The sequence below is a fragment of the Paracoccidioides brasiliensis genome (genome assembly GCF_000150735.1).
Source record: "Paracoccidioides brasiliensis Pb18 unplaced genomic scaffold supercont2.10, whole genome shotgun sequence".
NCBI classification, from domain to species: domain Eukaryota; kingdom Fungi; phylum Ascomycota; class Eurotiomycetes; order Onygenales; family Ajellomycetaceae; genus Paracoccidioides; species Paracoccidioides brasiliensis.
In genome coordinates this window covers 199528-226148 of record NW_011371367.1, presented here as the reverse complement: position 1 = coordinate 226148, position 26621 = coordinate 199528, and the positions used below count along the sequence as shown (strand labels likewise).

Here is a 26621-nt window from a genome sequence, read left to right as displayed (position 1 = left end):
TGATGAAGGGGGGCTTTAACCAACACCCATATGGACGGATGCAATTCTCAGGGGAGCTCTGTTAGTCCCCTGTATGATTACTCATCTCCCTCCTGAGGACCGATCTTATACTAACTAGGAAAAGTCTCAAAAGCTTAGTTGCAAGTAGTGGTATCATCTAAACACAAAGAATCAAATTACGGAGTAGAAACATGATGATTGTGCCCTAATTCTCTCAATCATTGATCCTTTTCTAATTCACCAGCCACCCTCCTTCTGTGAGGGATACCATTGGTGAAGGTGGGATATTGAACCCACGACCTTGTGTCTCAGCAGAAATACTCCCCAACATTCAAGTGGCCTACTTCCAATGCCTTTCGTAGACTAGCATCCAGTTACCCAGGCACGAAAGAAGGAGGAGGAGAAGAAGAAGAAGAAGAAGAAGAAGAAGAAGAAGAAGAAGAAGAATAAACTCGAATATGACTCTGGTACCTCCCTGCTACGATTTGTCGGACTCAACACGTTAAAACAGACCAAACTCCTCCGTATGCAAGTCACGTATACATATTTCAAAAAGTCTATAATCCACATACCTACTCCGGACAAGCTCTTTGTGATTGATGTTCCTAAATTTTAGGTTCCCGCATGGATGAAGCGTTCCATGGGCCGTGGGGCCATGGCACGCACCTTTGTCAGAGCTTCCAGCCTCCACCCAACATCTGCCAAATCTACTCCGGTTTGGTTGGCAGGTTGCCTTGAGATCGTTGACAAACGATCCTTCCAGCGTCCACGGCGAGCCAAGGAGGCACAACACAAACTTGGAAGAGGTCATGTTACCCGCGGGAGGAATAATTGAAGAGAGATATTGGAGCCTGAATCGAAGCTGGAGCTGGCTACCTGGGTATGATTTCAGTAAAAAAAAAAAAAAAAATTAGAAAAAAAATTAGGCATTTCTGCATCTGAGCTATCGTTTTTGGTTCGCTCTTTTCGATTTGCCCATAGCTCCCGAATATAGTGCAGTGTATGGGAAAAGTATCATTAGTGATGGATGATGATGATGATGATGATGATGATGATGGCAAATGGTCACTTGTATTTGCCTGTACGGGGCTTGGTAATTAGCTAAATCGGCAACAGGTTTTGGGTATTGTATTGTATTGCGGCGAAATCTATTCCCTCTGATCAACATCTGCCAAGACACACGGAGAGGGAGCGTAATATAAGGAGTAGCCACCTGGAAGTTCATTCCAAAGTCCTTTTCCCTCTCACCTGCGGGGTTCCAAGCACAGCCTGTAAACTCGATCCGTTTGAAAAAGGCCCTAGCCTCAATCTGGCGTTCTCTCGAGGCCCGACGGAATCACAAACTCGGCGGCTGCCCAAGGAAAAATGAAATAAAATAAAACAACTAAAAAAAAAGGATTAAAAAAATATTTCTATAGAGAAGAGGCGGGTATATTGAGAAACAAATGCGTCATCAGATATCATGTTATTTTGGTGGTGATTTTTGTTTTCTTTATTTTCCAATGCTCGTGTGCGCCCCTTTGCTTCATCCAGATCCCGGGTCCCCGACCGATGGAGACTGGAAACGTTTCAAACGTTAAGGAGTGTATGTACATTTCATAACGTCCTTACCAAGGGTCGGGGGGGGAAAGAAAGGGGCGCCAAGAGAAGCGATGAGAAATAATCACGCCAAAAACCTGCCTAATCACTAAAGCCGCCCTTGCCCTTAATGAAAATAAAATACCAGACACATCGTAAACAAGACTGGTACAGTTTTGGTTTCATCCTGTCAACTGCTTTTTCGAGACCCAACCGATGATCAATGCCCGAGTTAAGGCAACCCACCCAACCTCTTGGTCCCCCATCTCAGAGCGCTGGAGGGCCCGTGGCCCCGGTGAAGAAAACCCAAATTAAAAAATCGAAAATAATAACAAGGGAATTTTAATTGAGGAGTTTCCAACCAATCATAATTCGGTAACCAATTTCCTGGACATTTATTTTGGCTGGAGGGGCGGTCAAAAGTCTGGGGGACATGTGATAAACGGCTTGTATCTTCGGCTTCTCTTCATACCAAGCCCAGAAAATGATCAGAAGATAATCATCTCCGAATTGGCCCCTTTTGTCAGCTTTGTGCAAGGTTATGGATGTGCTACAGGGATGCATGGTACTTCTGATTATTATTCCCCTTCAGAAGTTTTGTTGTATCATTAGATCAGACCACCCCCCTCTCCCCCTCAAAAAAAAGGACATGTTGGTAGCAAAATAATCCCGGAAGATAAGATAGTTGCCTATGCAAATTATCATTGCTAGAGAAGATGGCGGATGCCGCTGTTCACTGCATCAATCCAGAATCGCATTTGCAGAAGAGCGTTCTGTAGAGCTGTAGCTGTTGGCAGGTTGAAAAATTATGGGGCCGAAACTCAAAAAACGTATCCTGCGGACCGTTGAAATTGAACAAAAAGATCCAGGCGCCCCAGTTCTTTTACCCGGCTGCTTCCAGTTACGATCCCTCCTCTGTGGATGGATGTTTCTAGCTTGGCCTTAGTGCAGGCGGCCATCGAGGATGAGACCAATGTCATCTCCATAGTTGCGGAACCTGCATTTCTTCTGGCTTGTTCTATTCTTCTTAGCATGGGACTTCAAAAGGCACCTTTCATTCGCTCCCCTGCCTCGTAATGAGAGGAGATGTAAGGTATGTATGTACCTTACTCTGTACCTGGCAAAGGGTAGCATTTTATCCCAGCCTAGGCTCCTTTGATATATTTGATTAAAAAAAATGGGAAACGGAGATTGAATTAGGCGTGAATAGCGGTTTTGAAAGGAGGGGACGCTTTTTGTTCATCTTGAAGATTATACCTCGAACATGCGAAATAATTGTAGCTCAAATGATAAACACTCTTGTTTTGCTGTAACTATCTCTGTAATTATCTGCCACCTGGCAAACGGAGTTATTTTGGATCCGTGGTGATCATAAACTTCCAACCCACCGCCCACTCAACGCCACCATCGGTCTATCGCACAAGTTTCGAGTCTGCTTGTTCCGCGGCAAAAAAGTTAGCCTGCCCGAACAAACAGATTGGACGCTGGGTGGCGAGTCACCGGTGAAATGACCTTGAAACAAATCCATTGCCTCAGGGCGATCATGGGTGCAGGGTTGAGATGTCTCAACCAGCTGACACTCTGTGCAACCTTGCCCCCAATTCCTCATGGCAATAGCACAGTGTACGTGCAAGAATCTCATATTTGTGTCGACGTCTCCCTTTTCATGGAAAATATTTTCCTCGTTTGATCATCGATCAAATATCCTCTGGCCCGTCTTGGTCCTTTCTTGCCTCCTTTACCCCGGCCTACCAGTGAATAAATAAATAATGGTCTCGGCGTTCCCCAGCCGCCGTGGCTTTGGGATATTGATATGCTCCTCCCTCCCTTACTCTGGAGTATAATATGAATATCTGTAGAGCCCTTCATTTTGGGTTTTCGCCTATAATTTCAATAAGCTATAGGCTAGTTGATTTCTCCCTGTCGAGAGATCATGCGGAAGAGGCCTGTTGAGCAAAGAGATTTTAGGGGCCATAAATTGATATTTGTGACTGTGCCTTGGAAAATTGTTACCTACCGATTCCGCAGTTACTGAATAATCATGCACATCAAATGCGTTCAAAATGCAGCATACCTAGATTGGTTGCTGACAGTGACTGTTCAGTGCATATTGATGCCCTCATGGAGCAGCAGATTCCGAGGGGGGCCGAAATAGGCAAAGCGCCCGCTCGCTAGCCGCAGCTCCGTGCGGCAGCGGCCCGCTACGGAAACTCCAGAACCCAAATAAAAGGAGACGAATATTTATGATTATTTCTCACATATCAATTTCACTGATAGTTTTCGAGGTAATTACCCGCAAAATGGGCTTTGGTTTCCGTGGTTAAGACTTGGACCCTTTCTATGGTTGCAGCCCTGGGTTTCGATATCCAACCCTTGGGTTACCCATGGAACCTTCTCTCCAGCACAATTTACAAAAATAAAAAGAAAAACAGAAAAGAAAAAGAAGAAGAAGAAAAAGAAAGCCCACAAAAAGCTGCAAGCAGGAGTGTGCTATTTTCCTACATGGCATGGCTGAGTTTGGGAAGTTTTCATTTTTCTCCCCCTTGACATGACGAAGCTCAGTGATGGGTACTATATTATTGAAATTGGTCGGGATAATCTGGGAGCCGCCCTGACTCAGCGCACCCTTGAACGGGTACGGAGAAGAAGAGACTTGGATACTGGCCTCCACATGATACAGGTCTCCTTTACCACTGTTAATAAAATAACGGTACTACACAGAAGAGTGGTGGTGTATTTCAAACTGGACTTTTCAAAATGTGAGGGCTTTCTGACCGTTCCTGTTTGGATCTTAAAATGGGCTAGTAGTGCCATTTTTTATTTCATTTTTTTTTCTTCTCTTCCACGTTGAAGTTATCACGGAAGATGAAATTTCAGTGACAATGGTGGCATGAAGTAAGGCGAAAGAAGAAGGAAGATATAGCAGGAGGAGAATCCGTGCTGTATTACGAGGGGAAAGCAAAAGTTATGGATTTCAGTACCACACGGTTACGATCATGCCAGATAAGTCTGACTGAGCTTACTTGCCCTACATTCTCTAGGGAGAGCCTTGGAAGCAGATCCTGGCACATATATATGAATGATCTCTATTACCAAGATGGTGACCCATCAAGAGGATCTTTCTGGCCGGCCATATTGTAATAGCTAGTTACCGTATATCCCCCAACTCGGCGAACCCTAAACCCAGCAGTACCAACAGTAACACGTGAGATAGTTAATAGACGCCTCTTCAGGTTGGAACCCCAACTTTTAGTTTTCCCTCAACAGGTCTCCCGCATCTTCTTTGTCCGCATCAAGCTCGCAAACCAAGATCAGTATCCACCATCTTATGCCTACACCCCCTCACGCCCAAACGCAGTTGCATAATCTGTCTCCCAAGACAGTGCATCACGTGCAGCACGGGTTCTGCATTTCCGACGCCGGAGACGCTATGGCTGCGTCCGGTTAACATCCACTGGATAGAACCTATTGACACGTTTGGTATCACGCTAAGCGTCGAGGCAACAGTTCCAAGCTTATTGAACTTTCGGAACTTGGTTATGAAGGAGATGCGGATGTCGAATGTCTTCTGCTGAGTGGCTCTGTTGATGCTGGAACTGGTTAGTCATGGCTCTCATGGTCCAATGCGTGATTGGGGCATCGGAGGTGGCTTCTCCAGAGGGAAGCTCTTGGATGTGCTTCGAAGTTTGGGCAACATGAGTGGAGAAGGTGGTTGGTTTCAGGAAACTGAAAATCTTAAGAGGGCACGTTCTGGCTCAATTTCGAGGTGGGCTATGGCACTGATTGATTGTGACGGGGTTTTTCCATTCTTTTGAGGTATGTAGATAAGGGGCTCTCCCACTTTCAAATAGCTCTCAGCAAGATTATCTCGTTGTTAAACTCCAACGCCCCCTGTTATTCTTATCCAGGTTCTGATGTAGTCGCCTAGCTCTAATTGTATTGCCTTTGTTTCAAACGCCAGAGTGCGCATCTAGCAGAATGAAATTAATCCGAAAGCACGACCAAGACGCTCCGGAAATGGCTAATACTTACAAATATGGCTATGGGTGCTTTTTTGGATTTGACCTTAGTGTGTTGCTTGGGCAAAGTGTTATCAGTTCTCTTTCCGATTGATTGGGGGAGCAACTGTGGAGGACATTGTGGCAACTAGCGGTGGAGCTATCGAACCTGTCAAACATTCGACAATTTTAGTGGACACCTTGAAAGTTGCTAACATGCTTGTAACTAACTATTTGCACAGGTAACCATATAAGCGATGCTGGGCTGTTGAGCTTTGAAGTAGACTTCGAGCATTAACTAGAGTCAAAAGTGGACGCATATACAGATGGTAAACAGGAAATGGTAGGTGCCTCTTCGAACGCTTGCTTGTTATGGATCTTGTTCTGGATTTGAAGATTGAGAAACAGAGTGTAAGCTGGGCCACAAATCGCCGGAAGAGAAGTGAACCAATATGAACCCATTGCTCCTAATCTTGGCCATTAACCGACGTTCTCTCATGATTTGATGAAATGGATGGAGACTTACATTTGTTTGCCGGAAGACGCATCCAGCGACATGCATAATCCGTAACATTGTTGGACTGGATAAGGTGAGAATTCTCACAGGTCCCCTACTTGTAGATCATATCAAGAAACGCTCAGGTGGCTAATCAGCACACTCCTGTGCACATCATAAAACTCGGCGAGAACAGCTGTGGCATTCTAGAGGCTTGATATTTCCTGCCTTCATAGTGTGACCTAACTACACCGAGCGGTTCATCTCTCACTTGAATCAAGCAGCGACGAGTGAGTCCAAAACTCGGCAAGCCATGTGAATTCCTCTCCCCTAGAAATGTAATCCTATGCAGTGCTGCCGCAGTTATCGCGCTGTTGAATGCTAACAGGGTTCTCTATAGTAATATGATTATTTCCTTGTACGATCCTCGTTGTTCAATGCTAGCGTCCACTGCTGTTTATAGCTGTGTGCAATGATGTCTGGACACAATGATCCCTGTGCAAAATCTGGGCCCACGGCCTTTACTAGGACACCCTTTGGTGATAAGGATCATAACGCTATTTAACGTTTCGCGGATGAAGCTGCGAGACGAAGGGTGATTGATCGACTGAAAAATCTGCTTTTGTGAGAAAATTAACCAATGATCTATCACTGTGGATGCGTTTTTGAAAAAGTGATGGCCTCTTCATTTGAAAGTGACCGAATGGCAAGCTTGGTCGATTGCAAAGGTTGCTAACTACAAGAACAACTAATATATATACGGTGGAAAGTAGGCGTTGCTTTTGTAGTTAAGTGTCACCAGGGGCCAAAGTATCGGCTTGATCTTGAGCCAAGCCATGGGTAACTAACTTGGTTATGCACAGTACTCAGCGTCGGCACTCGTAACCTGTTGGTTGCTGGACGTGGAAGAGTAGTAAGCAGTCACGGTTTAGAAAAATAAACATAGACCAAGATTGTGCATACTTTAAGTACTTAAGATAGCCAGCCTACTTGAAGCAGATTTGCACAATAACTACCGCAATGTAACACTTCAGTTTCTTCTTTTTTTTCTTTATCGAACGCCTGCCAGAGATTTCCACATTCGAATTCCCCACCTGGAGGCCCATTTTCAGTTTTTGCCAATGATCGAGTGCTGCCGGTAATTCTGGTCGGAAGGGAAGAGACCACTTGCATTCTTCAGCGTCGTATCGGCAAAGACAGGCAAGGGGGTGTTAAAAAATACAAAACCAGCGGTGGAAGCAAGCAGTTTTACAGTTTTACAGTTTTACAGCTCGAACAATGCACCATCTTTGCCAAAAATGACTGCAACCCTTTGCAGAATTATACCGCTAAAATCATGACCTATGTATATAATCGGAGTCTAGTTGCATCTCGGTTTTCTAAACTTCATCTATCTTTTTTATAAGGTCCTGAGTGGCTTCATCTCGGTATTTCTTCCACGGCAACGATGCGGGAAAGCTCGATACCTATATACGGAGACCTGCGCGTTGGGAATGAAGACTCGGGTTGTATTTTTCTAGAGGCAATCGAACACTTCTATTCGAGAAGCCTCCATGGTGTCTCGCCAACAGACGGCTGGAAGGCTGGTCACGTTCAGGCCCTGGGGTGTTTCTGATCGCATCAGGTGGATCACCGAGCAGATGAAACCGCCTTAATAGTGGTTCGGTCAGCACCTGCCGCTGGTTTGCCGTATCATTCCGAGATATCTTCACTTGACTCTTCTCCTAGGGCTTTTCATTCTTTCCCACAGCGCGGGGCTGGATCGTCACCTGAGGGTTCGACGTTTCCCCAGTCCTCGTTGCGTCCTTGCCGTCAGCAGCATGAACTCGTGATAACAGAGGGTTAAACGCCACCGGTGGAACGGCATTGAAGGAAGGCTCAATTCTGCTGCGCCATTCTTAAAACTCTCTGTTTTGGGGCAACTGTTGCCGGTTGTGCTAGTCCCTGTAGTAAATATACCCTCAAGTGGCGTCACCTTAGGGATTTCGCGATTTCTCCAAGTCGTAGGAGCCCCAGTAATAGAACCCATCCGAATCACGGAAGTGGATTCCCAGTCTCCCGATATTTCATCTGTTGGCATATGCCAGATAGATGTATCTCCTGGCTCGTTTAAATCGTGGACAATACAGGACCAAGGTAGCTAGACGTAAAATTCCAGCTGGCTTTACCATGGATCATCGCAGAGCTCATTTCCTTTCAAACGGCGTGGATTGTGTCCAGACGTGGGGAATTGGGGTTCAACTAATAGTAGTAAAACCATCCTTCGATTTCTGTCAAGAAGCCAGACTGGATCACATGCAGTCATTTTTGAAAACGAGAGGGACGCATCCACGTCGCTGCGGACGTTCACTCTGCCGAATGCCTGTTAAGAGAGTTGTCCGAGGACACGAAGAAACTACAGACACAGCCTTGCGGGTGAGAAGAGTAGATAACTAGTTGGCTCGGCGGATCAATCCAACAGCCTTCCAGTAAACGCGTATTTCCACGTCTCCAACCATGAGGCTCGACACCCTAACACCACCACATCGACTCCCTGAAGAATCTGAAGGTATTATTTTCTCCTAATGGTTGACTCGCGGAATTGTTTTTAAGATTTTTGAGGCTTCCACTTTTCAAACGCCTATCGAGTGATGACCTTTGGAGTAGTTAACTTGATGCCTTTAGCAATCCAAGCTACTTCAGAACCGCGGGATTATTGCATCAGGTTAATCTTGAACGGTTGTCGATGATGTTCTTGGGAATTTGGAGCTTTTTTTTTTTTTTTTCTTAACGGTGTTTATGCCGGAGATGGCCTGGCTCTGTTGCCGCTATTCCAATTCGTCTGTCTTGGTTGTGTTTTATTGCCCAATGCGAGGTCATTTAATAACCTTGAGCTCGGTATATGCTTTGCAATGACAACTGTGCATTGAACTCTGCATGTTGCTCTCCGTCGTGTACAGCTATCCTCTTCTCAGTCAACTGCCGTTTGTTTGGCAAACGCTTCAGAATTGCGATATTATTTGCGATTCGACTTTTTGAGAACTTTCCTCAAGTTCTCGGATTGAAGTTCAAACTGTCGATATCGGGATTTGAAAGACTGCCTTCCAAGGGCCAATGGATCTATCAACGTTTACAATATATGCATTGTCTCGTTGAAGGCGAACCACTGAGGCTATGAGGTTGACTTCCCCGATCTTCTACTTGGATGAATGGGAGGGATCTCAGGTCTCTTTATTAAAGAAGCGTAAGCTCTGGCTTGAAGCTTAGTTTGTCCCATTTGATGGAAAATACTTCGTACATGAGATGTTGTTATATACCAGCAGCCTCTGAGTGGCAGCTTGTTATTGGACAACTCAACCCTCACTGTGGTAATTTGATATACCTTCACCATTTCAAAAAGACCACACAACACGAATCTCTCACTGAAGAATACAACAATGCTCTTCTACCTTCTTCATTTCCTCAACAACGGTCAGTTGCTGGGGATGAGTGCCCTCTAGGTTTCAAAACTGCCTGAGTCTCTCATCCATCACTCCTTGACTTTGCTGCAGCTCCAAATCTTCCCCTTCATCATCCGTGCCCTGTTCCTTTCAGAATCTATCAAGAAGCAATCTGAGGAGCCATGGCACCCCGGAATCGCCGTTTCGACTACATCGCCCATAACCGGCGGTAAGACCTACATTTCTCCTCCCCTGCATCGTGAAGAACGGATTGCTAAGCGAGTTACAGCATCGCTTCCATCAAACTACCTGAAACGTGAGAGTTAACCCTTCTCCCAACTCTAAGCAGTGTTTTATGTAAATGGTCTATGTCATGACAAAATAAAAATAAAAATAAAAAAAGAATACGATGCAAGATGTGCACCAGGACCCGCTTGCAGTCAGCTTTCTCCAAACGCCAACTCGATCTGCTTCGCAGATGTATCCTCGAAAAGAGTTCCAATGCCACTACCAATGAAGGACTCGCCATCTGCTTTAATTGTGCGACTAACCAGGTTGTTGAGCTCACCTGCTGCGTCTGTGACATGACTATGGCTTTGGAGTTCTTTAGTAAAACCCAGCGTCACGACCCAGATAGCGCGGTAAGCTTTGCTCATATGTATCCTCTGAACTTTGATTTAAATCCCACCATGTCACCATTCGTCTTACTGATTGGTTTTTTATCATTTCTTTTGGAAATACAGCGATGCAAAAACTGTGTCCAGGGGCACTTGGATAGGGAACCCGTTTCAGAAGAAGATCTTAGGGAGGCGATTGAAAATGCGAGTAGCTATGCAGCCACTATCATAACCCATAACCAAGGAGGCAATCGTCATGCTCTTGCACCAACGCGTGACCCTGCCACCACCGACAATGCAATCCAGGAGCAGAAAACCTCCCATCCTGTCAACCTAACTGCTGCAGACCAAAACACCGATGACCATGGCATCGACGGCAGTGGAATGTGGATTGATGCAAGATATAAAGGCAAGCTGGCCAAACATTCCAAGGATCGCAGGGTGTCCGAAGGTTCTGAGGAAGATGAGCTGTCCGAAACTTCTGAAGAACGCGAGTTAACCAAGGAAGGCAATCCGGTCGAATCCCTTAAGAATCAAGAGCTAGCCGAAACTTCTTAGGCACGCGAGGTGTCCAAATCTTTAAAGAAACACGAGCTAGTTGAATCTTCCAACGAACAGGAGCAGAACGGAGATTTCCACGTTGAACATGAATTCGTCGCCTTCTATCCGCGGGGCAAGCCGCATATCCGGACTGCTGAAGCACCAGCTTCCCCTCCGAGTGTGCACAGTGGATGGGAGATGTTGGGAGTTCGTGCTTGTAGCCAGATGGCCAGCAAGGCAGCTGCGGAAAGACAGAAAAGAGGCAATCCCGGTTTTGCAAAGACTCCTGTACGTGGTATTCTCTCATATTCTCTTCCTCTTGTTTTCTTCCGCATGCTGCCGTCGCCACCACGTTCTCACGCTCTTGTGCAAATGATCTAATTATGGAAATAAAATCTAGGGCACACGTTACTCGAAAAACGAGGCGCCAACCATGCACCGGCCTAGGCCAACTGAGAGGACCGTCAAATCGGATGATGAAGATGAATCCGACGTTGACCTCCAAAAATATATGTAGGTGGACGGTGGCCATTTAGTTTCGAGGCGATATCCTAAGTCTATCTTACGATAACCAGCAGCTTCTTGGTTGATTTCCGGCATAGCGGGTTGCTCTTTTATCAACATGAGATCTGCTCCTTGTCTCTTGTTTCCAGCTTAATTCCGTGCTTTATATTTTATGCTACTTCTTGCATCCTGCTATTTGTTTTGCACCACCAGAGAAAGCGGAGACGGAAAGCAATATTCGGGTTGCCACTCAAATTGGCCGTGGTTATCATGATTTGATGCCCCAGTGAGAACAGACAGCTAGCGTATAAACTTTTTTTTAAAAAAAAAAACAAAAAAATGCATTTTATCACGGTTAATAAATGGTGGAACCCAAATCGTAATGTTTCAATTTCTGTTTTTGCAACTTTCCAATTCAAGCTAAAGTTTAGCTGTTGAAAAGAACAAAAATATAGCATACTAATAAAATATCATTGGTTTACTTCTAACCTAAAATCAGTCCCAGAGAAAAATCTATGGATACGGAGGAACTAACCTAAATCTCAACCACGGATAAGCAAGCTATTCTGGATGTTAGCTTACCAACTTGATTAAAGACATTGGCTCTCCGATGTATATACGCACATGCCTGAAAGAGCATCCCCAACAAGCACCTGCTAGATATCTGATATTTTGCGTATGATTATATCCATGGATACTCTATATTTAGCAGACCATGGATGATTTGTTGAGTGACAATAATCTCTGTCAGGTTATCACTCAATGCATATGATTTTTATTTTTTCAATAATAAATGTTTTTATTTGACCATTCTCAAGCTTCAAATCTTACTATCGTGTTAAATAATGTGAATTTCAAGCTCACAGAAGCTGAATTCCTCTCAGAAAGATGTAGATTAATTACACTACTATTATTACAATATGAAATTTATTGAACTACTTTAATTGTAACATGTTATTAAAAATTAAATTAAATATATTTTTATAAGCTTATATTTAATTACTTTTTATTAGTTTTATAATAATTTAAAAAAATAGTTATTAATACCTTCAAATTTTCAACTAGTTAATTAAGTAAATTAAGAATAGAAAGTTAATTTAATAAGTTTTAGATTAATCTCTTGATTCAGTAATAAGTTACATGCATTTGCTAAAAGGTTTTTTAAGATATTAACTTTATTACTTTATTATGTTCTACAATTTGATTTGTATATTTCAGTCACTCAATTTGATTATCATCTCAGATTTTGAATTAAATATAGGTTGTAATATGGTCTATCCTATCTAATAGATATATCTTCGTTGTTATATTCAAATAATAGAATGTTTCTGGTGGCCGTTGAGCCTCAAGTTGGGGGTTGTTGATCAGTCTGCCCCACTTCGCTTCATTTTGACATCACAGCTCCCTGGGTTTCCTTTTGCGTAAACTACTGCTTCATTCATTTATCTCAACAAAATCCAACTCACCAACTGCCCGGTCTATCCAGAAGAACGTCTTTCATCAAATACGGGAGCTTACCTGGACGCTCCTACGTTATCTATCCATTTTATTCAAGCAATAATCTGTATTACTTGGAGAGATCCTCTCAAGGCCTCTAAAATTCAACCTCCTACCACCAGGATCTGCAAATTTCTGTTCGAAAAACAGGGTAAAACCCACTGTTTTACAACGTTTCAGCCAACCTTAAATTGTTTCCAGCATGTCTTACGACGGCTATCAAAACCCACATGCGTATGAGCATCAGCAAGGGTTTGGCAGCTCCAGCAACAATCCCGTCGAGTTCACCAGTCCCTCGATACCTCCGCCTCACAGACCAAATCCAGATCCCTATTATCAGCAGCACCCCACTTATCCCAACAGCTACCAGCCTGAGATAAAGCAGAATACAGCTCAATCCCAACACCCCCCTCAGAATCAGCCACAGTATCAGTCCCGGCTGCCCCAGCAGCATCCACCACCTCCCCAACACCCTCCACCTCCGCCAAATACCAACCCTAACGTCCCCGGAACATACCCCCCAAATCCAGCCTTATATTATCAACAACAGCATCAAAATGTATTAGTAAACGATGCCATCAATGCCGCAGTTAACAAGGCAGATACCTACCTAAACCCTGAGCTTGTTTCCCAGATCACCGCTACCGTCATTCAACAACTGAACGGTGTTAACCTCGAGGGCCATAACCAAGGCAAACAGCAACCTTTCCATTCATCTCCCGCTCCAGCCGTTGCTCAAGCGTATGGACAACCTCCACCAGGCCCGAACCAGTCCAATTATTCCCCTTCTGCTGCACCTGGCCAAGTCTATACGCCGCCATCCCTGGACAAACCATCCGATGAACCTGTGCCTTACTATTCGTCTCCTCCGCCCCAACACCCCCAGTCACGTTACGGCCAAAACGTACATAGGAGTCCGAGGTCAAGCCCCGTACCTGAGAATCCGACTAGCTCTCCATTTGGCCACGAAGGGTTTGGTCACGAAGGATCTCGTCCAAGAGGCCCTATACGGCTGTCTACTGCAACGGAGGAGACAACGTTGGAGAAGATATGGGGCCAGCTTTTTGATAGAGAAGGAAACCCTACTGCGAAGTTGGGGCAGTTGCTGAGGGGGATTGCCGTCCACTTGGTAAGAATGGGGACCTACGTAACTGGTGGCTTTTGTTTGGATTCCAAGTCTAATTTTTGTTTGCTAGATTGAGGAATATTCTCCAAAGAACTCTCTGGTAGTTACTCCTGCCAAAATGCAGAAGTACTATGAAGAAATGAATGTGCTGGAAGACTCTTATCCCTGGAGAGGTAAAAAATCCCTTTTTCCCGATAACTGCTGGATAATCACTGGAACTAACCGTCAAATAACAGATATATTTGACGATCAAATCTCCAACATATCACGGCTATATCGTGAGGTCCGTGCAGAGCACCATCTTGTCCAAGACAGTCTCGATGCAAAACCAGACATACCGGGACTTACACCCTGCGGATTTGAGCGCTGGGCCACTCTTATGATCCAGACACATCCAGACCAGGAATTCGCCCGTCTCCAGCGGACTGTACGGGAAATGCCAATCAGCAACCCAGATAACAAGAAGGAACGGTTCCCTAAAGAGATATCCCGCCGCCTATTCCCTAGATCTGCTGATTACACTCTCAGAGAGTATCTAGAGCGCCACATCAGTAAACACTGCCAAGTTGACCTACTTCGCAACCCAAAGACGGCGACAACCACAACCTCATTCCCTGAAGCACCATCACTTCCACAGCATTACCAGCAGGAGCACCAGCAGCAGCATCAGCAACAACAACAACAACAACGGTCAACCACGCAGCGCTACCACGACCCATCTGGCGGCACGACACCAACAACCACCATCCCCCTCTCGTCATCTCCTTCTCGTTACGACCAACACGCTTGCAAGACATATCCACGTACCTCATCAGCTCAGAACATCCTTGATCCGCATGAATCACAACAGCAATCCCTACCGCTCCCAATCGAGCGCGAACGCCAGCCCTACTCCATTCAGCCGGGTGGGGGAAAGGTGTACGAAGACTCATTGAAGTTTGATACTTTTGGAACGACATCCACTAGCCCCCGACACCATCAAAGGCCTTCTCATGATTTCAATGGGATGAGTGGTCGTCAGCGCAGTCCATTTGATGGTGCAGGAGGGTATGGCAAGGGACATAGACATGCCAAGAGCGACCTGCATGCACATCACCAGCACGGTACGGGTGGGTCGGGGTCTCTGACTTCAGCTTCTGCTTCCCCGTTTTTGGATGAGTTTGAGGATTATGACTATGGTTATGAGGATGAAGGGAGGGATGGTGGAAATGGGAAGTATAGTGAGAAGGGTCGGGGGGAGTTGGATAGGCGGATGAGTTATGAGAGGTCGAGGAATGGGGATAGAGAGCGGGAGAGGGAGAGAGAACAGGAGAGGGTGAGGGGGAGGGAGGGTAGGGAGAGGGGTATGGATATGGAAGGGGTAAGGGGTCGAGATCGGGAAATGGAAAGGGAGAAAGACCGGTATTGGGATGATTCATCGAAGGGGAGTTGGGTTTCCGACGAAGATTATTATAGGGGTGGGACGGGGTTGTTGGGCGGGAGAGGAGGAGGCGGGCCTGGGAGCCATGATCAAGGGGCAGCGTGGAGAGGTGGGTATTGATTAGGTCGCTAGTCTTGTTCTTTTGGGTATCATTTTTCTTTACTTTGGGTGGGTGGGTATCTCCGTGGAGGATTCATGTCTGCTTCTCGATATCTCCATTTCCTTCTCCCCCACCCTCTGATTTCTCTTGGATCATTTCACCTAGATATTTAGATTGGTTTATTTTGGGTAATCTTTTTCATGTTTCTGTTGCTTATGATATGATTGATGATCTACGGGAGTTATTCCCCCTCTCCTCTCTCCCACACCTCTCCCCCCACCACAAAAAAAAAAGGATAAAAAAGAAAAGGAAAAAGGATTTCCTTTTCCTGGCTTTTGTCCACAGGTCCTGATAAATACGCAATTTGCTTGATATATTTCTCCCTCCAGGGTGAATGTTTAGTTGTCTAGGCACAATTGATTGGTATATGAATTTGGTTTGCTTTTGGTCAATTGAAATGTCTTCAACGAACCAATTTGTTCCTGGTCCAGCGTCTGGCCATGCGGCAGAGATTCTCTGAGCAAAGGTGTAAAACGTGCTTCTATCCAGGTAGTGACATATGGCGTAAACTGAATATACTCGACTGCTCACTTTTGAACAGACGCATGCATTTCAGACAGAGAAGAACACATCTCCATACATACTGTGACCAGCGCCTACTCATATCCACATTCCCACCATCCGTTGTAGTCATTCATTATCGCCCTTCTCCTTCCCTACCCGCCTCATCACCTCACTATCAACCCGCAAAACACTCATCTCTCTACATCTCTTCGCAAACTTCTCTCTCACAACATCTTCCTCCATATACCTCTTCAAAATCCTCAACTTATCCTTCTCCTCCCTCTCCACCCGCCTCTTCTCCCACTTCTTTTCCATCTCCATCTTCTTCCTCCTTGCTATCACATGTCCGTCGCGATTCATATCCCCATCACCACACCTATCTCTACCTCTAACCTTACCCCCACCTCTTCCCGCGTCACCCTTCTCCGCCTCCCGCCTCAACCTCTCCACCTCCCCCTGACCCACGACCCACGGCACACTAAGCACCTGCACCCGCAATCTAGTCCTTTCATCCCAAAACCGTACTTCAGCATTCGTATCGCGCAACATCTCATAGCGCTCTAGATGTAGCTGGAACATGCCACGGAAGCAGGCGATTGTGCCCTTGAGTTTTGCGCGGGCGCCGGGGAGTAACGGGGTGATGTTGATGGGTTTGTGGGTGGTGGATGTTTGGTGGGTGGGAGGTATTGGAATGGAATGCAAACTGTTGCAGTCACCAGTGATGTTGCTGCTGGTGGTGGCCGTAGTCATGTCGATGCTAGGACTGATGCTGGTACGCGAGGAGCACCCATATGTGGACACAGGCACAGTCTTCGAACACACGACCTCCAGACACGCGCCGGAGCTGTCGTCGACAACGAGGATGGAGCGGCGCTCCTGTTCATCTCGCGCAACAATAATGCCAGCCACGCAGATGAATTGGATTGGGTGGTTGAGGTAAAAGTAAAGATTTTGGCCTGTGGAATATCACATCACGAATAAACACGGGTTCCTTTGATCGCGAACTGGATACCGCATCGCATGTATAATATGTATGCAGCGTTTAATCGTTAAAGGGAGAATGGCACACCTTCGAATCCCGGCCTACTTTTCAACCGGTGCACGTCCACAGCAGCCATCTTCACCCAGGCAAAGAAGGTGGGAGAAACCTTGTGGCAGAAGGCGGGATAGTAGGTGAGGGATGGGGTCCCAGGGTTGTGGTGATCTGCCATAGGTTCATGGTGCGGGTTTTGATGGAGTGTCTATTAATTCCTTAGATATTCTTCTGTTTTTATGCTCCGTTTTCGTATGCTGGAAGATCATTTGGAGGGACTAATTGGTGTCAGGCTTCCATCTTCCGATCATACGTCTCTTTACTTGTAATAGGCGTTCAAATATTGGGGACGAACTAACTGGAAGGGAAAACGCGTGGTCATGTGACCGCTCTACCTCCCGAGGAGCTGCACACTTCTTCAAGGACTATTAACTTAACTTACTTGCACTGAAAATATCTCTTCCTTCAAAGCTGAGCCAACAGTTGCTTCACTGCTTCATTCCCCGCGACTGACTGGGTGATAGTGATTCTATATTATCAGCTATTAACTGGATGATGATGATGATGATGATGATGATGATGATGATGATGATGTTTTGGAGACCCACTATGGAACAGAGAAACAACACTTTTCATTGCCTGCTTGCGACTGATTGGTCCTGCTTCACAAATAGCCATAAATATGCCATTTATAAAACACCACAGACCTTTTCTTTCACTCTGGGGTCTCCTTTTCGTTTCATTTCATGGAGTTCATCTGGGCTCTGCGGAGTTGTCACTGGTTCTTTGCCTGATGGGAATTGATTTTGGCCAGAATCTTGTGTTGTGGTACCATGCTTCTTAATTCGACCATGGACCCTCAAACCAGTCCCTAGCATTCGTTTGCTCCTTTTCTAACGCTGATGGCGAACAAGGAACCTAATGTCGATGTCTGAGGAAGTTGCTGGCTCCTTGCATGTGGGCTTCTTGCACATGTGCATGAGTGCTATACATACGTTGGGTGTTGAGTTTACTGGCTTCCAATGACAGAGGAACAAGCCCAACTGGAAATGGAAATGCACGTATATCGAGGCATACTTTGGCCATGAATATAACGTTTCTCTAATCACTTGATAGTCTGATTGGTTATTGTAGAATTTGCTTGTTTGACTGATCTGCTCTTTTGCTCTTCATTTCCTTTGCGATCGCGTTTATATATCAAATGACCCCATCTTTCCTGTTCTTCACTTTCATCCTAGTTTCAGTCTCATGGACTTAAAGAGAGCTGATTCTCCAGTTGATCATTTATATCTTTTCATTTTTGAAGAGAAACCATTTTTTCACCGTCTTTTGCAATGGCCCCAGTCTTATTGTCCGCGAAATATCTGCATCTGTTGCTACTTCTCTTCCTCCACACCGCCGTTACCATTTCCTTTACATCTCCATATGAAAACGCAGACAACTCTCAATCACTGTCAAGAGAACAAAACCTCTCATACCCACCCACAACGTCTCTTCCACCTCAGCAAAAATACACACCGAAATGTCAAGATCCAGCTTCAGAAAAATCATGCCCCTTCGACATACACTGGTTTTTCATAGATCCTAGCTAGGATCTGATTTACCGTCGATCTAATGTTGATTCCGATGCTGACACTGATGATGCGGACGGTGATAAGTTACAGCCAGCAGCGCAGACCGCATCTTCAGAAACCACATCGGCAACAACAATGCCTAACGCAGCGTGGCTAAAGGAACTCCCGACGCTCCGCCTGACACACGAACTTTTTCGCTTGGATCGGGTAGATGAAAATTAAAACGGTACTGCCGGGCCCGACCTCGGGATATGGTGTTGGTGTGCATGATCTTGATAAAAATGGCGGTAATAGGTGTGTTAATGATGCTGGTGTTTATGTGGTTTCGTATTTTGTGACGTGGGCTTTATTTTTGAACAGAGATTCTGCGATTATGAACACGGGAAAGAAGAAGAGGGCGGGACGGCCAGAGTCCAGAATTGTCATGGATGAAAACCATCACATTAGACTGTTTCATGTATCCCAGTTATGATTAATCCCGCTCGAATATTTTTAAACCCAAAAAATAAACCCAAAAAAGTCAATACAATTAAAATTCTACCTAAATATCCGCCTCCATCATCCTCTTCAACGGATTACGCGGCATAGCATCCTGCCTCCTCCTCTCCTCCTCGGAAATATCATCGATATTCGTCCCTCGCACCTCATCCCCACCACCCTTTCCCTTCCGCTCCTCGTGCCCCTCCATCGCCACCTTCAAAATCTCCTTCTCCAACCCCTCAACAACCTCCCACTCCACCCCGGCTTCCGTCAACATCCTACACCCAACCGAACCACCCACAAACGTCCCAGGTTCCTTAACGCCAAAGTACACCTTGTCGATACCATGTCTAGCACCGCCCGCGCTAGGCCCTGTATTATTCTGCCGCGAGGACGTCCGCGTCTGGATAATCCGTGCCGCGCAGGGGACTATTCCCCGATAACCGCTTGCCGCATGGCTCCATGGTGACATAGAGTATTATGCTCTGCGGGCGCGGGGGGTCTGTGGTGTGGAATTGCGATGATGCGGACGAAGGTGGAGGAGGGGGTAAAACGTCACCCACGTGCTCCTCGCTAATACCGTGGCGAGCGGCGTATTTTGCTAATGCGCATTGCTCGGCGTGGGTGTTTCCGGGTAGCTCGAGGGTGTAGCCTGTTGAGAGGATGGTGTCTGTGTATGTGGCTGGTGGGGTGTGGGATTGCGGTTGGTTGGGAGGATTGGTGGGCATTGTGGTGGGCATTCGGGAGAGGAGGATTGCGCCGACGCGGAAGTTTGTGGGTTTGGGGGGGGATTGTTGGGAGAGGGAGAGGCATGCGCGGAGGTAGTAGAGGTGCGTTTGCTGGTTGTTGTGGTGGGAGGTGATGGGGGCGATGGAGGGGGGAATGCTGGTGGTGGCCATGGTTAGAAGGGCTTCTATTTTATTTTTAATAGATCAGATCTTGTATGAGAGGCTGCCGTAGAAAAGAAGTTGTTAGGGAATAATTAATTTAAGGGATTGAAAATTGGATTAATTGGAAACTGGTTATGGTGACGTCATGCTTCAGGAACAACGGAAGAAAGGATATTCCATATTCCGGGTCTGGCGCGAAGTCGCGTTTACTTTTCTTCTCATATTCGTTGTTGCATCTTCATGGTAAATGATAAGCATAGAAAAAAAAAAAAAAAAAATTCTTGGTATAAAAACTTCTGCCAGCAGCTGTAATCCAGATTCAACCCTAGACCTCAAAATATATACTCTTATTTTTCCCGCTTAAACCAGAGTCGGACCTCCAGGAGAAGAAATACTGTACCAGTCCCGTTCGCCCAATTGTGAAAGAGAGCCCAAGAGGAATAACCATGCCATCACGAGAGGATGAGCTCATGCCAGATGAGCCACCATCCTCAATCAACCCATATGAAGTGCTAGGAGTCGATGAGGCGGCGACTGCAGATCAGATCAAATCAGCCTACAGAAAACAAGCCCTGAAGCATCATCCAGGTAGGCCTTTAGCAAAGATCCCAACTGGCCTAACCACTTCAATTTTCTGCGCTCCGCCCCTTAAAAAAAACACCTTAGTTTAACCCCCAGAAAAACAAACAGACAAAGCCCCCCCAACGGCCAAAGAGTCCGCGCACAAAAAATTCCAAGAGCTCGCCTTCGCCTACGCCATCCTCTCCGACCCCCGGCGCAGACGCCGCTACGACACGACAGGGAGCACAGCTGAAACCCTCCACAGCCTCAACGATGACGACGATGATTTCAACTGGATAGATTTCTTCCGCCAGCAATTCGCCACGGTAATCGATGGCGCCGCTATCGATAAAATCAAAAGTGAATACCAGGGATCTGAGCAGGAAAGGGAGGATCTTCTAGCGGCCTATGAGCGATGGAAGGGCGACTTGGATAAAGTTTACGAGGAGGTTATGTTGAGTAATGTTCTGGAGGATGATAAGAGGTTTCGGGAGATAATTGATGGGGCTATTGCTGAGGGGAAAGTCGAGGGGTGGCCTAAGTATACGGCGGAGACGGAACGGAGGAGGGTTGCGCGGATTGCGAGGGTGAGGAAGGAGGCAGAGGAGGCGGAAAAGGTGGCAGGGGAGCTAGGGGTTGTCAAGGGGAAAGGCAAAGGGAAAGGGGGGATGAACAAGGGAGATGAGGATGGTGGTGCTGATCTAAATGGCCTGGCCGCCCTTATTCAGCAACGGCAGAAAAGCCGAGCTGCGACGTTTCTGGATGATCTGGAGGCGAGGTATGCACCTGCAGCTGGGTCGAAGGGCGGGAATGGACCGGGGAGTAAAGGGAAGAAACGGAAAGGGAGGCATGGGGATGATAAGCCGCCTGAGGAGGCCTTTCTAGCTACTGCCAACCGCAAAGCGACAAAAAAGAGGCATGTGTAGGACACTATGTGTGCAGGGGTCGTGACTCTGGGTTCCGGATTCTTTTATAGTGCATTTGCTAGATGGTGTGTGTGTGGACATGGACATGGACACCGCTGATTCGGTGTCTGTTCCTGCTTTGGCGATGGGGCCGAATTTGGGTTTCGATTTCCTGTTCATGTTCTGTTGTTTAACCTCGTGGCTTTAAGATGCGATATGATAGGCGCTTCTGGACGGGGATGGGTTAAATAATGCATGGTTATGGGAAAGGTGTTTTCTCGTTTGTTTTCCCTTTTCCTCATCTTTCTATGTCTGGGTAATTGGTTTATTTATTAGATTGGTACGAGGGCAGTTAGTTACAGCTTACAGGTATGCGGGATGCGGGACAAGGATATCGAATGATCGAAAGGAATCGCTTGCTTTGGTACAAGTGATGACAGGCCAATCCAATCCAACCCCAATCCGATTCGACTCGAGTGTTCTCGAACATCCTGGGGACACGAAGATAGAGATCGGGACTGAAAAGAGTATAGAACTCAGCTCTCAAGATCCATAACCACATACATAGCAGGGCCGACTGGATGGCTGGCTGGACCAGTCCTACCCGAAAGCAAAGAATAAAAAACCTGCGAGGGATGGACTAGGGTTGTTGTTGTCTCCTCCGTATGGCGTTAAATGAGATTGCCAACATGCGAACGGAGGCTCCTCCCCAGTGGTGCTGTCGGACAGCGTAGACCCCAGCGCAGGCACGACTGCTGACGGGATGTAGATACACATAGTTATATATATACCTAGTGGGTGCATACCGCGTGTCGACAGGCAAAGATGCAGTTAATATCCACCGTCTGGGGTATTCCTTCAAGCCACTCCGCTCTCACTCTGTACTCTGTACTCTGCACTCTGCACTCTCCCGTTCCTCTGCCGGAATCTGTCTGCCCCTTACCCCTCGCACATCCCACCCCTTTGTCCCTCCTTGCTGCCCACGTTGCTTGGATGGTCCTGCTTGGCCCCGGTTTGTCAGTTTCTTGGCTGCTGAGTCCTGGTTTCTTGGTGATAGTTAACTAACTACCCAGAGGCCAAGCACACAGCAACAAGCAGCCGTGCTGGTCCTGCTCCAGCCACTTCTCGTTCATTCTCCGTGCACCGGGTGCTGCTGTTGCATGTGTGGAGGTTTATGACAGTTACTGTGGCTCTTCTCTTCCAAATTCCGGCTGCAAATTCCTCCCCCAAATCTCCTCCCTCTGTTTCCAATTATGTTTTCTATGCCTTCCCTCAAATGGTTGTATTTCCGTTTGCTGATAATTGCCCCTGCGAAGGGCTTGCCTGCCCGCTGCCTCTCCACTGTTTTGTCTATATATAGCACTCTCCCCCTGCATTGTTCTGTGTGTTCTGTAACGCTGATGGAGTAGAAGAAGAGCGAGGCCAGTGTCTGTTGCTGTTTGACTTGCTGTGTCTGTTGATCGCAGGGCAGGGCAGGGCAGGGCTGCCCTTTAGTTGCTTACTCCGTACCCAACGGGTCGAACAAAACGCAACGCCAACTCCCTAAACTAATAACTAGTTTATCAGACGGGCTAACTAATAATAAGAATAGCTAGTCAAACGTTAACTCGCAGCTTAAAACTGCTCCCCACCTAAATACTCCGAGCTGTGCCTACAGCCTACCAGACAGCTTCAATTCCCACCTCTGTCTGTGGAAGCTCTATAGACCTCAGGTCGTTAAACTCCTGCTGTCCGTGTCACGGTGCTGGTAAGTAAGAAGGTGATTTTATTCTCGAGGTGAATATCCTCTTCATTCTCCCCCTCTCTCGATTTGCTGCTCATACGCTGAATTGGTCTTGTAGCTGTTAACAGAGTTATTGAATAAAATAAAACGGTAGCTGCTTTGCATCGCGTTTTCTCTTCTGGCTGAGTTTGGTCTCGAACCGTTTAAGTTAATCGAGCGTGGGGTGACTAAACTTGGATCGGCTTCGAACAACTAAATAATAACTACGTTACTTCTTTGCTGCTGCTTCACATTCCCTTCGTACCCTCAATCATATACATTTGTTCTCTCACCACACCTCACCAAACACCACACAACTTCTCCCTTAATTAATATCATCCTCTTTTGTCCATAATGCCTCCTAAACAAATGTCGCTGGAGGCAGCGCTCGATGAAGAGCGGCTTGAGATCCTGAATATCCTCGATGGTCGCCCCTCACGTCCGCAGGAGCCTGCCAGATCTAGCCATGCCCCGCCAATCCGGAGTATGCTTGATATCGCTCCAGACCATGCTGCACCGAGGCATAACTCCATTGCGGGCGTTGGCGTCGGTATCACAGCATCCTCCTCCAATCGACCAGCAGTTCAAGCTCCAGTGCGTAGCTTGCTCGATCCCGTTTCACCCTCGCCTCTACGGTTAACCCAGAGTGCTGATGCTTCCCCGCCTCACCATGACGTATCCCCCACCTCTCCCATATCAACCAGATCAGCCAAGTCTCCAAGGTCCCCCTTGTCACCAAAAACATCACCCACATACGAGGATGCTTATCGTTGTTTTTCAGAAACCTCCTCTAGCTCGTTACCCGTAAGGAAGAAACAGGACCTCGACGGGTATCAGTTCGAAATGTTGCCAAGTATCCCCAGCCAAGCCTTGCCAAAACGAGTGACACAAGGCGGGAAGAAGTCCTCGAATCACAGCAGCAATGCCCCCCACGTCAGTTCCATGGTAGCTGTCATGTCTGGACAGGACTTGGGTGGACTGCCTGGTTTCACAAGGGGCCGGGACACAATCCAACACGGAGGAGGCATGGGCGTGACTGGTCGTCATTCGAAATCCCCAGGTGGTCGCTCACGATCTCCAGGTGCAGGTCTACTTCTCAATACAAATTCCTTCAACCCAATGCCCACTCCGGGGAAATATGTCACGGACACGGGAAAGGTTATTAATCTGGATCATGCGTACCGACGACTGTCGAACGCAGCGTTGTCGAGGGCCGGTGGAACTTTGGCCAGATTCCAAAAACCGTCTACGAGTTGTGAGAGGGGGGAGGATGAGGTATCGGAATCTGGGGACCCACGACTTGAAAAGGATTACTATTCGGGTGACGACGGGATCAGTGACGACGATAGCAGCGATGATAATGACGATTCAAGTTCGGGGGATGATGATTGGACTTCTGAAATACAACGGGGGCGAAGGCGTAGTCGTAAGAAATCAGACTCTGAAGGTGCTTCGGATGAGAATGGAGTTGGTGAGAGTGGTGGACAGCAGAAAGTGCGCAGTCTTCTTGCTGCCGCTGAGGAAGAACGTACGTGTATACTCTTTTTATATATCTCTAAAGGCGAAATCCCGGTGAATTAGCTATATGCTAAAAAAAAAAAAAAAAAAAAAAAAAAAAAAAAAAAAAGAAAAGAAAGAAAACAAAGAACACAAAGAAAACGAAAGAGAGAAAAGCAAAATGCTAACACATATATCCCTTTCCAGGAAAAACCGTCTCAGCTACATATAAAGTAAAATCACTCCTCGACCCCATTCCCTCTGCAGCAGAAAAGCTTCCATTGAAAAAATCGGGCGTCCACCCCGCCACCAGCTTCGACTGCACAGCATCAATCCCCAACACTCCCGCCGCCTCAGATGACGAGGCTCAAATCTACGACTTCAAAAAGGCACAGAATCTAAGCATCTACATGTCTCCCATCGACCAGTCCGTACCCAATCGTGTCATCCGAACCATCGTGCGTGGAGAGTTCACGCGCGTCCAAGAGGAAGTTGAGCAGGCGGAACAAAGGAGCAATGGACGGATTAGGTTGCGCACGTACCTTGTTGCGACAGATTTGAGTGACGAGAGTGTTTATGCGTTGGAGTGGACTATTGGGACCATTTTGAGGGATGGGGATACGCTGTTTGCTGTCTATGCGATCGACGAGGAAGGGGCTGCAGGTGGGGCTGAGAAGGGGAAGGGAGGAGGAAGCGGGGAAAGTGATTCGTTAAATGGGGTGGGAATTGCGGATGGGGTTAAGGCCATGCTAGATGTGATGATGGTGGTGGGGTCGCAGACGGAGAGGACGGGGGAAAATGCTTCTATTACTGCGAGTGGGGTTTCTGGACTTCTGTCCGGGTCGGCGAATACGTCGTCGACTCATGTGAGTGGGAACGGCAGCGTTGGTGGAGCAGCAGCAGCAGCAGCAGGAGGAGGAGGAGGAGGAGGTGGTGGTGGTGGTGGTGGGGCTGGGACAGATAGCAAAAGTGGCTCAACTGATTCACGGGCTATGTCGAAGGCGGAGATGGAGAGGTTGCATGCTGTCGAGGGGATATCGCAGACTGTTGTGAGGTTGTTGAGGAAGACGAGGTTACAGGTTCGGGTTGCTGTGGAGGTTATTCATTGTAAGAGTCCGAAGCATTTGATTACTGATGCGGTGGGTTTATTTTCACTTTAATTCTGTTTTACCTGTGTGTTATATGGTGTGCTAACTGGAATATCGCTGCATTAGATTGACGGGTTGGAACCTACGTTGGTTATTTTGGGATCGAGAGGGCGGAGCGCGCTCAAAGGGTAAATCTCCCGTGTTTTGCCCTTTCGTTTTATGCCTCAACCCGATTTATACTACCCCCCCCCCACCCCTATATGCACGAACAAAAGACAGGCTAATAATTCTGACGTACAGCGTGCTCCTCGGCTCATTCTCCAATTATCTTGTCGCCAAGTCCTCCGTGCCAGTGATGGTGGCACGTAAGAAACTGAGGAAACATACCAAGTTTAAGACGACAAACATGCGCCTGTCGAATAATCTTACCACACCGAAGAAGTTGGCGTATGCGAAGATTGATTGATTGATTGATTGATTCATTCATTAATTGATTCGCTGCTACTTGTTTAATGGTTTCGCGCTTTTTCAACTTTCGTGTCTTTTCTGTCTCTCTCCTCTTCTCTCCGTCTATATATAATATACATACATAATTGCGTTTTGCTGCTGGTAGTTAAATAACATGTCATGGCGGGTTGCGCTGGCTGGGGTGCGCTGGTGTTTGATTTCTAATTTTCGATTCTCTCTCCCCCTTCCTCCTCCCCCCCCCCCCCCCCCCCCCCCGATTTTAAAAGGGGGGGGTTTTTAAAAAAGGGGGGGCGGGGGGAAAAAGGGGTAAAAAAAAAATAGGTGGGGGAGCACAACCCCTTTCTCCCCGGTGAAAAAAAAAAAAAAGCCCCCCCCCGCCCCCCCCCAAAAGCGGGGGGAAAGGGAGGGGGGGGCGGGAGGGGGGGTTTTTTTTTTTTTCCCCCGGGGGGGGGGGGTGTCCGCCCCGAAGGCGGGGCGCTATAGAAAAATTTGTTTTTTTTTGGC

General features: G+C 46.9%; 9 protein-coding genes across 9 annotated transcripts; 5 read left to right on the top strand and 4 right to left on the bottom strand.

Annotated features, from left to right (window-relative positions):
- Positions 1–4870: 4870 nt before the first annotated feature.
- On the bottom strand, positions 4871–6134 carry PADG_06969 (uncharacterized protein; the record flags this gene model as incomplete). The annotated part of the gene is made up of 2 exons (XM_010764052.1): positions 4871–5168; positions 6103–6134. The coding sequence occupies 2 exons, from the start codon at positions 6132–6134 to the stop codon at positions 4871–4873; spliced, it is 330 nt and encodes a 109-aa protein (XP_010762354.1).
- Positions 6135–7538: 1404 nt separating this feature from the next.
- PADG_12217 (uncharacterized protein) lies at positions 7539–8152 on the bottom strand (the record flags this gene model as incomplete). Its single annotated transcript, XM_010764299.1, has 2 exons — positions 7539–7722; positions 7842–8152. The coding sequence occupies 2 exons, from the start codon at positions 8150–8152 to the stop codon at positions 7539–7541; spliced, it is 495 nt and encodes a 164-aa protein (XP_010762601.1).
- Positions 8153–9673: 1521 nt separating this feature from the next.
- Positions 9674–11165, top strand: PADG_06967 (uncharacterized protein; the record flags this gene model as incomplete). The annotated part of the gene is made up of 5 exons (XM_010764051.1): positions 9674–9720; positions 9895–10132; positions 10235–10624; positions 10667–10936; positions 11049–11165. 5 exons carry the CDS (start codon positions 9674–9676, stop codon positions 11163–11165), a joined length of 1062 nt encoding a protein of 353 aa, XP_010762353.1.
- Positions 11166–12851: 1686 nt separating this feature from the next.
- On the top strand, positions 12852–15315 carry PADG_06966 (uncharacterized protein; the record flags this gene model as incomplete). The annotated part of the gene is made up of 3 exons (XM_010764200.1): positions 12852–13778; positions 13846–13948; positions 14012–15315. The coding sequence occupies 3 exons, from the start codon at positions 12852–12854 to the stop codon at positions 15313–15315; spliced, it is 2334 nt and encodes a 777-aa protein (XP_010762502.1).
- A 670-nt stretch (positions 15316–15985) lies between these two features.
- PADG_06965 (uncharacterized protein) lies at positions 15986–17070 on the bottom strand (the record flags this gene model as incomplete). The annotated part of the gene is made up of 2 exons (XM_010764050.1): positions 15986–16815; positions 16929–17070. 2 exons carry the CDS (start codon positions 17068–17070, stop codon positions 15986–15988), a joined length of 972 nt encoding a protein of 323 aa, XP_010762352.1.
- Positions 17071–18414: 1344 nt separating this feature from the next.
- PADG_12216 (uncharacterized protein) lies at positions 18415–18688 on the top strand (the record flags this gene model as incomplete). The annotated part of the gene is made up of 2 exons (XM_010764298.1): positions 18415–18462; positions 18485–18688. 2 exons carry the CDS (start codon positions 18415–18417, stop codon positions 18686–18688), a joined length of 252 nt encoding a protein of 83 aa, XP_010762600.1.
- A 319-nt stretch (positions 18689–19007) lies between these two features.
- Positions 19008–19845, bottom strand: PADG_06964 (uncharacterized protein; the record flags this gene model as incomplete). Its single annotated transcript, XM_010764049.1, has 2 exons — positions 19008–19318; positions 19377–19845. The coding sequence occupies 2 exons, from the start codon at positions 19843–19845 to the stop codon at positions 19008–19010; spliced, it is 780 nt and encodes a 259-aa protein (XP_010762351.1).
- Positions 19846–20282: 437 nt separating this feature from the next.
- On the top strand, positions 20283–21323 carry PADG_06963 (uncharacterized protein; the record flags this gene model as incomplete). Its single annotated transcript, XM_010764199.1, has 2 exons — positions 20283–20424; positions 20527–21323. The coding sequence occupies 2 exons, from the start codon at positions 20283–20285 to the stop codon at positions 21321–21323; spliced, it is 939 nt and encodes a 312-aa protein (XP_010762501.1).
- A 2095-nt stretch (positions 21324–23418) lies between these two features.
- On the top strand, positions 23419–26115 carry PADG_06961 (uncharacterized protein; the record flags this gene model as incomplete). Its single annotated transcript, XM_010764048.1, has 5 exons — positions 23419–24592; positions 24769–25377; positions 25483–25700; positions 25776–25837; positions 25950–26115. The coding sequence occupies 5 exons, from the start codon at positions 23419–23421 to the stop codon at positions 26113–26115; spliced, it is 2229 nt and encodes a 742-aa protein (XP_010762350.1).
- Positions 26116–26621: the final 506 nt, after the last annotated feature.